The sequence below is a fragment of the Saccopteryx bilineata genome, chromosome 5, assembly GCF_036850765.1.
Source record: "Saccopteryx bilineata isolate mSacBil1 chromosome 5, mSacBil1_pri_phased_curated, whole genome shotgun sequence".
NCBI lineage: Eukaryota > Metazoa > Chordata > Mammalia > Chiroptera > Emballonuridae > Saccopteryx > Saccopteryx bilineata.
The window spans coordinates 134631246-134644234 of NC_089494.1; the positions used below are offsets into that span (position 1 = coordinate 134631246).

Sequence of the window (12989 nt, forward strand, 5' to 3'; positions counted from 1 at the left end):
GGAGCTATATTCATGTACATGCTGCCTTAGGCACCCCGGGAAACACAGTTTAGGTATGACTGATATCGACAGGGTAAATGACAGGTGAAACAGGAATGCTGTGTCCTGCCTGTTGTGGTTTGCCAGTGGCATGTGGGGGGTGGGGGGGTGGGGAGGGCGTAGTATTAGGCTCTACTGTTGCAAATGCAGTGAAAAGCTGAAAATATTTTCTAAATCAGTAACAGTTAAAAATAATTACTGAGAGTTCTGCTTGCTAGGGAGATCTTACTGGTCCATCCTCTCCTGCCTCTCCTGGATGAACTAACACTTGCTCCTATCACACTGTTTTTTATGCTCATGGTTTTACTTCTCAGCTCAACCTATGCTATGTGTTTGTGTGCACACACACCTCTCATCTGTGTGTGTGTGCACCCTTCTCACCGGGCACCTGCCTTTCTCACTAGAAGACAACCACCATCCAGGAAAGCAGGACCTGTGTCAGTTTTGTGTGGCATGGGGAACCGGGAACAGAAATAATTCAATAAATGTATGTTGCATGAATGAGAAAAATAAATGGACGGCTAGTAAATGCTGGACTGTCTTTTTATTCTTTGACTTTGTTTTAGTTGCAGAATTAAGAAAAGTCTTTGAACCAAAGAAGAAAGAATTTTTAGACATGAAAAGGTAAGTTCCATGTTGCATGAAGGTAACTTCCGTGTTGCATGCTACTAGCAAGCAGAAGAGCTCAGCAAAACAGCGTATTGTTCTCCCTCGAACTTGATTGCTGGTGCATAGTTTTTTGGTTGTCTTGCACAGAAAAGAAAGAATTGCCAGGCGCTTAGAAGGAATTGAAGCAGATGCCCAGCCCATCCTCCTGCAGAGCTGCCCAGGGTTGGTGACCCACCGGCTGCTGGAGGAAGACACACCCAGATACAGACGAGCCTCGGACCCTGCCAGCCCCCACACCGGTGAGCACACTTGGTGGCCCATCCTCATGCGGCTGCCAGAGCTGTTCCACATAACTTTTTTTATCTCATGATATGAGAAAGTGAGATACTCCATGAAAGTGGATTGTGCAGATGTGATTATTTATGATTACACATACGTTTGTTAAAAATTTCAGCCACACATTCGTGTTAGCTCTGTCCTGCCTCACAGGTGGTCCTCCTGGACCATAACAGTGGCACACTGTATGGTGATGGACGATTAGACATTTCTCCTCCTAACCTGGGAAGGAACTGGGACTCTCTCTTCATACCCGCAGGGCCCTCTATAGGGTCTGCTTGCTGTCAGAGGTCCTCAGGAGAAGTTAGTTTGGAAAAGGACAGAATAAGACATATTTAAACAGAATGCCCAAGTGCCTAGCACAGGGCACAGTTATTCTTGGGAAGAAATCTTAGGGCAGAGCTAAAGCTTGAACAGATTAGGCTTCTCATTCTATGTGTTTATATAACAAACATTCTATTTAAGTTACTTTGATATGTAATTTTAAATGTATTGCATATATATTTTCATATTGAACAGGATGTCAGGTGGTACTTAGCTGGTCCTTGATTGCTCACTCATTGTTGGCGTGAGCAATCACATATTCAACTTGACCTTGAGAGAGGGTGACACATTCAGGGCTCTTCTGTCCACCCCGGGCCCTAGTTCTGTAGCTCTACGATGCTGCTTTTTATGCCCAGTAGCTCCTAGTTTCTTCCTCAGAAAGGGCTGTTGATCTCACTTCATGATACTATTGGCTTGCTTATCTCCATAGTTCCTAATCTTTTATGGCAAGAGAACTAGAGAACTAAGATTTTAGAATTACATACACAGAGAATCAGGAACAGACAAAGTACCAAGTTGATAGCCAGAAATAAACTCTAGTGCACATAAAATGTTAATCTATATATTATATACTCATTTACGTATCATATGTTAATGAGAAAAAGAGTTAATAACATGGTCTTAGAAAAACGGGTTGTTGTGTGGTAGGGGAAGGAACACATTTTCCTTCTTACTTCTACTGAACACAAAATACGTTCCAATTCATTAAGTGATTAATTTTAATAAAATTAAAAACATGAAAATATAAGTGAGTGCATAATTCAAGTTGCAAAGAAAAGGACTTTCAGAATTCAGAAACAGCTGTTAAAACTACAAATGACCAGGTCAATTGTCTGGACTGCACACCAATTAACATCTGTACTCCACAGAAAATCTTACAGGTAGATCTCACAAGAAAATTAAGCAAGTTTAAAAAAAAATATTTAAAGATAAAGACTCATGTCCCTATAAATGTTTACAAAACCAGTAAAAATGACATTATAAATTAATAGAATATAGTATAGTAAGCTTGACCAGATATTTCAGAGAAGGAAGAGATAATATAAATGGCTAGTAAAGAATTTAAAAATGTATTTATTCTCTTCTAGTAATTGGAGGAAATTTTTTAAATTGACACAATGTTTACAAGAGAATGTGTTTTGCAGATTCATGTGTGTAAACTGGCACAGACTTTATGGAAATTAATTTGACAGCCCAGTGTGTGTCTTTCTTTTTAAGTGAGAGGAGAGGAGATAGTGAGACACACTCCTGCATGCGCCCCAACCAGGACCCACCTGGAATCCCCTATCTGGGGCTGGCGCTCGAATCAGCCAAGTTATCCTCAGCGTCTGAGGCCGATGCTGAAACCAGTTGAGCCACTGGCTGTGATAGGAGAAGAGAGTTAGAAGGGAGAGAGGGAGGGAGAAAGAATCAGCCGTCACTTCTCTTGTGTGCCCTGACTGGGGAACCCAGGATGTTAGCACGCAGAGCCAATGCTTTATCCACTGAGCCAACCGGCCAGGACCAGGGTGTCTTGAAATGATGCACCTGCTTATGAACAACTTTACAAGTCTATCGTGATAGTAATCAGAAAAATCAGACTGATTAAAAATTAGAAACAACCTAAATCCCAGTAATAGGGAAAGGGTTATTGTAAATTAATTATGGAATGCCTGCTGGAAAGAATGTTATCTTCAAAATAAGATTTCCAAATACCTGTATAAGAAAATGTTTTATATAGAACATAGAACAAACTATTTTATATAGAAAGTAATAAAGAAGAAATCAGTTATACAAAAGACCAGAAGAACTATATAGAAATGTTAGGTAAATTACTAATATATTTATTACTGATTATTATAAATTAGTGACTACTGGTGATTTGGGGCTTTAACTTCTTATATTTTCATGGTGGTCATTTTCTCCATCAAGTGTGTGTGCTATAGCTGGAGAGACCCACTTCTGTTTAATGCACACACACAGCGACAACCTGGAGAAGACTGACACGGGCCGTTATTGTAATGGTTGCTTTCGGGTCCCGTGAAACCACAGTCCCTCACTTGTCTGCTCACAGCAATTTGAATATCTGTTATCTTTTCCTAGAGGACCCTAAACTCATCCTCTGGCTTCACACATGAAATAGTAAATTCAGAAACAAACAAAAAAAGTGAATCCCAAAGGAGAACTCAGCTGTGGGCCAGGACCAAGGAGCCCTCAGGAGTGAGGGACAGCTTTAGTGCAGCCAAGCTCTCCACAGCATGCAGAGCCATAGTACGCTCCCCGCCTGCCTGTGTATCACCAAGGTCTTGCTCCTCCAGCATTCCCTGTTGCTAACTGCACCTCCGTGAGACACTGTCCCTCACCACCTGTGCGCTCAAGTGTGTATTGTGCATAGAACCGAGTATCGCCAATGTGTCTTTACTGAAATCTGTGTCTGTTACCCATATAATTTTGTAGGCCGGTCAAATGAAGAGGAAGAAACTTCTGATTCTTCTTTAGAAAAGCAGATGCAACCAAAACACTGTGCAGAGACCTCAGGTGTCCATGGTGAATTGTCCTACAGCTCAGGCATCATGGACACCCAAGGTCTGGAGTCCAAAGCGGAAAGGATCGCAAGGTACAAAGCAGAGAGGAGGCGGCAACTGGCAGAAAAATATGGGCTCACCCTGGATGCCGAGGCAGACTCGGAACCACTGCCTCGCTCTACCAAGTCCAGGAGGGAGCCTGACACTGCTGAGAAGAAGGCAGGGAAGAGGGACAGGCCGGCGGAGCCCAGCAGAGACCTCAGCTCTTCATACTCCAGGACCGAGATCCCAGGGCTCAGGACCTGCGTGGCCGAGTCCCAGGACTATGCCCTGCACACCGGGGATGTGTCCAATGCAGACATGCTACTCAACACGGAAAACCAAAGACGAGGTCAGGAGCCAAGTGCCACGCACAACATACCCCCCACTGTTGAGAGTTCCTCATCCTTCTCATTCTCCGGGCAAGATTGCTCCTTCAGTGAAGTGCCAAGGTCCCCAAAGCAAATGCACAGCATGTCCCTCTCCTCACCTGGGCAGCCAGCCTCTCCAAGCCACTCTGGTGACCCAGCACTCCCTGCTGAAGCTCGGCCCAGGTAAGCGCTCGGCCCTCACTGAGCACCATTAATGTGGAAGCACCGCAGTCACCTCGGCCTCAAGGTGTCTTAGGGTTGGGTGTTGGCATTCCGGGGAGTCTGGGTTCACTGCAGAAATAATAGGACACGAGTTTTTAAATTTCCACAATCTCGAAACAGGTTCTATGAAAGCAGGAGTCAGTTGTGGGGTTTTTTGCTATTTTTTTTAATAAAATAAACTGAACAGGCACCATGGGGACACTTTCATGGGTGCCTTGTTTTATGACTTTCTTTTCACTATTTATCATCTGCCTTTTAACAGTTGTCTTTTTTATTATTATTATTTGTTCTTCCATAATTATCTATAAGACTTTTTAGTGATTGCTAGTATTGTTATTTAATATCCTAAAGCAGAAGGACCACCACTAACCAGTGGAAGGGGCGCAGTTTAGGGTATGAGGTGTAACTACAATATATACTGACTATTACTGTAACATAGTTATGTAAGTATAACAACACACTAAGGAAATGGCTGTTTACAAGAATGCCTTATTCAATAGATCAACCATTAAGAATGTAATGAATCAACCAAAGACAAGAACAGCTCTCATCTGCAAAAATCAGAGAAAAAGTCAAATACCAGAAGAGAATATACTGTATTTCCCCATGGAAAATATGCACCTTTTCCCAAAAATTTTGGGGTCTAAAAACTGGGTGTGTCTTATATAGTGGTTGTAGATATTTTTTACTTGTGTTTCCTGCTTTTTCACGCTAGTTTTTGTGCTCATTGTTGAAGACAGTGATTTGTCATCAGACACAGATGAGGACAAGCTAATGGATGGGAGCTTTGATAGTGATAAGAAGTTGTATGAATTTCATGATGAATAAAACTTGAGTTCAATAACTTTATGTAATACATTTTTTTTTCCAAATTTCAGGCCCCAAAATTAAGATGCGTCTTATACATGGTAGTGTCTTATACATGGGGAATTACAGTGTGATATTTCTTTCTAAATTAAAACTAAATTTAATTTAAATTAAAATGCTAAATTTAAATTAAGTGTAATTTTCTAAATTTAAATTAAATGTTAAATTTTAATTTTTTTTAAGTAAGAGGAGGGGAGACAGGGAGACTCCCTCATGCGCCCTGACCAGGATTCACCAGGCAACCCCCTTCTGGGGCTGATGCTCAAATTAACCAAGTTATTTTTAGTGCCTGAGGTCGATGTTTGCACCAACCAGGCTATCCTTAGTGTCCGGGGCTGATGCTGGAACCAGTTGAGCCACTGGCTTTGAGAGAGGAAGAGAGAGATAAGGGGGAGACAAAGGGAGAGAGAAGCAGATGGTCACTTCTCTTTGTGCCCTAACCAGGGATTGAACCCGGGATGTCCACACTCTAGGCCAGCGGTTCTCAACCTGTGGGTCGCGACCCCGGCGGGGGTCGAACGACCAAAACACAGGGGTCGCCTAAAGCCATCGGAAAAAAATATAAACACAGGCAACCCCTGTGTTTTGGTCGTTCGACCCCCGCCGGAGTCGCGACCCACAGGTTGAGAACCGCTGCTCTAGGCCAATATTCTGTTCACTGAGAGAACCTGCCAGGGCCACGTCTCTAAATTTAAATTAAATTTAAATATTTAAATGTAAATTTAAAAAGTGCAATAACCATATTTAAAATGTAATTTACTTAAACATCCTGCTTGAATATGTGGGATAATTGTCTACATCCATAACTAAGTGAATTTTTTGGCTCAAACAAGCATTAACTTCACAGGTGAACTGAGGAGGGATGAGAACCTAAGATCAAGCAAATTTATTCTGAAGAAAAAAGATGTTGGAAAATATAGATCATTTTAGTTCTTGAAGTTTATTGAGCCAAAGATCTGTCTTGACTCAATCATCCACACTAAAATATTTAGAGACATCAGCTTCTAAGAGAAATACTATAGATCCTGAGACTGTATTTTGAAGGTCTTTGGTTAGCCTTTGGACTTTACTTGATATTTAAGGACTGTGACCTGTTGTCTCACATTTGAAAAGAAAGCCTGTTGTTAGGAAAGTTGCATTTCATAGTAGAAACAGTGTTCTTGGCTTAATCTCTATCAAAGAAAATTTTTCATGTGCTCTGTGAGTAGAACAAAGAAACTTGATGTTCCAATTTAGAAAGAAAGCAATTTACAATTACCTGGGTTGAAAAATAATGAGGAATCTAATTTTGGGTTGCCGTATTATAAAAATGGTTTAGGCTGCGATCACGGCATCTAGGTTAGTCATCTAGAACAGTGGTCCCCAGCCCCCGGGCCATGGACCAGTACCGGTCCATGGGCCATTTAGTACCGATCCACAGAGAAAGAATAAATAACTTACATTATTTCCATTTTATTTATATTTAAGTCTGAACAATGTTTTATTTTTTTAAAAATGACCAGATTCCCTCTGTTACATCCATTTAAGACTCACTCTTGACGCTTGTCTCGGTCACGTGATACATTTATCCATCGCACCCTAAAGGCCAGTCTGTGAAAATGTTTTCTGACATTAAACCGGTTTATGACCCAAAAAAGGTTGAGGACCACTGATCTAGATCACATATAATAGATTCTCAGTGGTATTTTGAATCAGTTATAATAATAATTAAAACTTGGTTGAGTACTTCAGGTAAAAAGATAGGATATTTAATAATTTTGTGGAAATTGTAAAGGATTTCTTGAGGAGGCACATGCTTTATTTTTTTAACCATTCAAGGCATACAATTCTGTGTAATAGAAGCAAAGAAATACAAACCATTTTGTATACACTATATAGACAGGAAGTACCTGTCTATCTATATGAGTTATGTTTACATGAAAAAGAATAGAAAATAATGTGTGACAAGAATGACATTTAAAATGATTCAGAAAAACAGCAGGTTTAAAGGACACACTAGATCAACTCGATTTAATAGATATCTTCAGAACCTTTCACCCTAAAGCAGCAGAATATACATTCTTTTCAAGTGCTGATGGTACATTCTCTAGGATAGACCACATGTTAGGGCACAAAAGTGGTCTCAACAAATTTAAGAAGATTGAAATTATATCGAACGCTTTCTCTGATCACAATGGCATGAAACTAGAAATCAATCACAACAGAGAAACTGAAAAAATACTCAAACACTTGGAAACTAAATAGCATGTTATTAAATAATAAATGGGTTACCAATGAGATCAAAGAAGACATAAAAAATTCCTAGAAATGAACAATAACGAGCATACATCAACTCAAAATTTATGGAACACAGCAAAAGCAGTCCTGAGAGGAAAGTTCATAGCACTGCAGGCATACCTTAAGAAGCTAGAAAAAGCTCAAATAAACAACATGACTCTGCATCTAAAAGACCTAGAAAAAGAACAGCAAATAAGGCCCAGAGATAGTAGAAGGAAGGAAATAATAAAGATCAGAGCAGAAATAAATGACATAGAGGCTAAGAAACAATACAGAGGATCAATGAAACCAGGAGCTGGTTCTTTGAAAAGGTAAACAAGATTGATGAACCTTTAACGAGACTCACCAAGAAAAAAAGGGAGAAGACTCAAATAAATAAAATTAGAAACGAGAATGGAAAAATAACAACTGACACAACAGAAATACAAAATATTGTAAGAAAATACTATGAAGAACTGTACGCCAAAAAACTAGACAACCTAGATGAAATGGACAAATTTCTTGAAACATATACTCTTCCAAAAATTAATCTGGAAGAATCAGAAAACCTAAACAGACCATTTACAACAAATGAGATTGAAACAGTTATCAAAAAACTCCCAAAAAAGAAAAGTCCTGGGCCTGATGGTTTCACAAGTGAATTCTACCAAATATTCAAAGAAGAACTAACCCTATCCTTCTTAAGATATTTCAAAAAATTCAAGAGGAAGGAAGACTTCCAAGCTCCTTTTATGAGGCGAGTATAATTCTGATTCCAAAACCAGGCAAAGACAACACAAAGAAAGAAAATTATAGGCCAATATCCCTGATGAATTTAGATGCTAAAATCCTCGACAAAATATTAGCAAACTGGATCCAACAATATATGAAAAAAATTATACACCATGATCAAGTGGGACTTATTCTTGGGAGTCAAGGCTGGTACAATATTCGCAAATCAATGTGATTCATCACATAAACAAAAGGAAGGAGAAAAACCACATGATAATTTCAATAGATGCAGAAAAAGCATTTGATAAAATCCAGCACCCATTCATGATCAAAACTCTCAGCAAAGTGGGAATACAGGGAACATACCTCAATATGATAAAGGCCATCTATGACAAACCCACAGCCAACATCATACTCAATGAGCAAAAATGAAAAGCAATCCCCTTACGATCAGGAACAAGGCATAGGTACCCCCTTTCACCACTCTTATTCAACATAGTTCTGGAGGTCCTAGCCACAGCAATCAGACAAGAAGAAGAAATAAAAGGCATTCAAATTGGAAAAGAAGAAGTAAAACTATCATTATTTGCAGATGATATGATATTCTATATAGAAAACCCTAAAGTCTCAGTCAAAAAAAAACTGGACCTGATAGATGAATTCAGCAAGGTGGCAGGATATTAAATTAATACTCAGAAATCAGAGGCATTTTTATACACTAACAATGAACTGTCAGAAAGAGAAATTAAGGAAGCAATCCCCTTCACCATTGCAACCAAAAAAATAAAGTACCTAGGAATAAATTTAACCAGGGAGATTAAAGACTTGTACTCGGAAAATTATAAAACATTGATAAAAGAAATCAGGGAAGATACAAACAAGTGGAAGCATGTACCTGCTCATGGTTAGGAAGAATAAACATCATTAAAATGTCTATATTACCCAAAGCAATTTATAAATTCAATGCAATACTGATTAAAATACCAATGACTTACTTCAAAGATATAGAACACATATTCCAAAAATTCATATGGAAACAAAAGAGAACACGAATAGCCTCAGCAATCTTGAAAAGGAAGAATAAAGTGGGAGGTTTCACATTTCTGGATATCAAATTATACTACAAGGCCATTGTACTCAAAACAGCCTGGCACTGGCATAAGAACAGGCATATAGATCAATGGAACAGAACTGAGAATCCAGAAATAAACCCACACTTTTATGGACAACTGATATTTGACAAAGGAGGTAAGAGAATACATTGGAGTAAAGACAGCCTCTTCAACAAATGATGTTGGGAAAATTGGACAGATTCCTGCAAAAAAAATGAAACTAGACCACCAACTTACACCATGCACAAAAATGAACTCAAAATGTACAAAAGACTTAAATAGAAGCAGTAAAAGCATAAGCATCTTAGAAGAAACCATAGGCAGTAGGCTCTCTGACATCTCTCGCAGCAATATATTGGTCGATTTATCTCCACGGGCAAGTGAAATAAAAGACAGGATAAACAAATGGGACTATATCAAACTAAAAAGCTTTTGCACAGCTAAAGACAATAAGAACAGAATAAAAAGACACAATGGGAGAATATATTTGACAATACGTCTGATAAGGGGTTAATAACCAAAATTTATAAAGAACTTGTAAAACTCAATACCAGGAAGACAAACAATCCAATCAAGAAATGGGCGAAAGAAATGAATAGACACTTCTCCAAAGAGGACATACAGATGACCAATAGGCATATAAAAAAAATGCTCAACATCACTAATCAGAGAAATGCAAATTAAAACCACTATGAGATATCATCTCACACCAGTCAGAATGGCACTCATCAACAAAACAACACAGAATAAGTGCTGGCGAGGATGTGGAGAAAAGGGAACCCTCCTGCACTGCTAGTGGTAATGCAGACTGGTGCAGCCACTGTGGAAAACAGTGTGGAGATTCCTCAAAAATTAAAAATCAAACTGCCTTTTGACTCAGCTATACCACTTTTAGGAATATACCCCAAGAACACCATAGCACTGTTTGAAAAGAAGAAATGCACCCCATGTTTATGGCAGCATTGTTCACAATAGCAAAGATCTGGAAACAGCCCAAGTGTCTGTCAGTGGATGAGTGGATTAAAAAGCTTTGGTACATATATACTATGGAATACTACTCAGCCATACGAAATGATGACATCGGATCATTTACAACAACATGGATGGACCTTGATAACATTATACTTAGCGAAATAAGTAAATGAGAAAAAACTAAGAACTATATGATTTTATATATAGGTGGGATATAAAAATGAGACTCAGAGACGTGGACAAGAGTGTGGGGGTTACGGGGTGAGGGGGAGGAGAGGGAGGGGGTTGGGGGAGGGGAGGGGCACAAAGAAAACCTGTGACGAAAGACAATTGGACTTTGGGTGATGGGAATGCAGCATAATCAAATGTTAAAATAACGTAGAGATATTTTCTCTGAACATATGTACCCTGATTTATCAATGTCACCCCATTAAGATTAATTAAAAAAAGACTCCTGGCCAAAAAACCCCCAAAACAAAACATGATTTAGATTTATTTTGTACTAACACCATTTGTTCATGTAGTAAAGATCAATTTTAGAAGATCACCATTCTGCTAGATGTCTTCTCTCTAGTGCCAGTAATTCGAGTGTTAAAAAGTCACTGTTATCTGATTTCCATTTGTGGGGAAGAAAGACAAAAATATACGTTGTGAACTAAACTCTAACCAAAGAAACATCAGTTACCCAACAACCATAAGTGAAAATAAGATGTTACCCGATATGGGAATTAGGCAACAGAAGAGTTGAAGAAGATAAAGGAAGGACAGAAAATCGTCTACATGTAACAAAATAATAGCATGCTTCACCATGGTTCTTCCTGTCATTGACATAGAAAGTTTCTCTCCCTGCTCTACTGTACCAATCACCCAACACACTGCCAGAATATTTGGTTGTTATCTCTGAATTAGCTCATTGCTTTCCCATCGTTTTATTTTGAGCTCACTAGCAGGAGGCCATTTTTGTGTCATTAATTACATATGAACACATCCTCATGAATATACAATTACAAAACTACCTACAGTAGCCTGAAAGTTCAAATACAAGCCAGATGTCCAGTGCTCTTGTTTATACGTCTCATGGACACTGACACATGTCCACACGGAGCCATTGTCAGTTCCTGTACTTCACTGTGTGACACTGTTTGCAGGCATTGTAAGTTCAAGAACAGCTATTAGGGCAATAATATGTAGCTGAGTGAAAAAGGTTTATTTTAGAATCATTTAAAGTTCAGTTTATTAATAAAGTAGATATATTGAATATATTATGTTTGTACAGGATGGGGCAAATTAAGTTGTGAGTACTCAAAACACACAGTTTATTCTTGTGTTAGTGTTTTCTCATTGTCTTGTCATTTTCCATGGGAATAATTGTACACCTACTTTTGCGACACCCTGTAGGTGTGTGGGTGACAAGGTGTTTAGCTCAGAAATCCTGTTACTTGCCTGGGAATCAGACAAACACATTGCTCTGAAGCAAGTTAAAAATACACAAAGTAACAGAATAGAGTGTGAGACACCTCCTACCCTCCACTCCCCAGTCCCTCCAAGCCCTGCGAACTTGGAATTCAGAGGTTGTCTTTTCTGGAGAGGAAGGGTTACTAATATGAACCTATCTTTGTGAAGTCAGCCACCTGTGAATTTTAGAATAAAATTAAAAGTCATTCAAGTGCCTATGGATTATTCAAATGTTTAAAAATTCTGCTATTGGTAGAACTCCTGAATCAAAGCTCTTATTGAATTTGCTACTTTGTGCCCCTCTCATTATTAAAAGAATAAAAATAAAATGCACTGTGTTTCGGTGGCTCTATGAGTGGAGACACTGTGCCCAAGCTCATGGCTGCTGTTCCTGAGTAGCCACTGTGACCCCTACTCTTGGTAAGGTATGTGACTGACAGAGGGGAGTGACATTTAACTGTGTAGCTGTAATCTGCTCTCGAAAACCCTCCTTCATGCATTTTTCATTACTTTGCTGCCATCCTCAGCACTCCTTCTCCCACTGAACTAATCGTAATGTCAGCGACCAGGAAATGGCCATGGTGGTTGCATGTAGCACCAACACTGAAATTTGACCCGGGACAGCTGCCATTGGAACGGATGGTTTGAAAAGGCTCCCCATACCACTGGATAGCTGTGGATTGGTCAGGAGCATAGAACAGGGCACCCTCCAGAAGGAACTTTTTCTGTCACCCCAGGACGTGCAGACTGGGCCACCCAAGAAGGGATGGGACCTGTGCTGCGTTCTTGTAGTTTATTTCTGATTGCATGTTTCTCCTTATGAGAGATGTGATTCTAAACACTGTCCCCAGAGCCTTAAACTGATTGTTATAACTTAATTTCTTGCTTACCTGTACTGGCAGGAATGTCTGCAGTGGTGATGCTGGAGGGAGGTGACTGCTTCTTGCCCATCAACACCACTACTTCTGCCTGTCTCTCTGGGGACAGGTTCCACGTTCCAGTGGAATGTCCCGAGAGACAGAGATGCCTGAGGGTCCACTCTCCAAAAGGGAGACCTCAAGGTCTCTTCCGGTGTTGGGATGGAGCCCTTTTCCCCTCCCACTCCCTGTGCACTGGTATCTGTGGTCCCTGCCCTGCTCTCCAAGCTCTGA

At 39.7% G+C, this 12989-nt stretch overlaps 1 protein-coding gene across 25 annotated transcripts in view; it reads left to right on the plus strand.

The window, feature by feature from the left end:
- Positions 1–12989, plus strand: part of SVIL (supervillin) — a 304969-nt gene that overhangs the window by 201144 nt on the left and 90836 nt on the right. For all 25 annotated transcript variants that reach the window (XM_066280539.1, XM_066280541.1, XM_066280542.1 and 22 more), the window contains 3 exons: positions 606–663; positions 796–947; positions 3745–4405. In XM_066280539.1, coding sequence (XP_066136636.1) covers positions 656–663; positions 796–947; positions 3745–4405 — 821 coding nt within the window. In that variant the 5' untranslated portion in view covers positions 606–655. The remainder of the gene's footprint in view (positions 1–605; positions 664–795; positions 948–3744; positions 4406–12989) is intronic.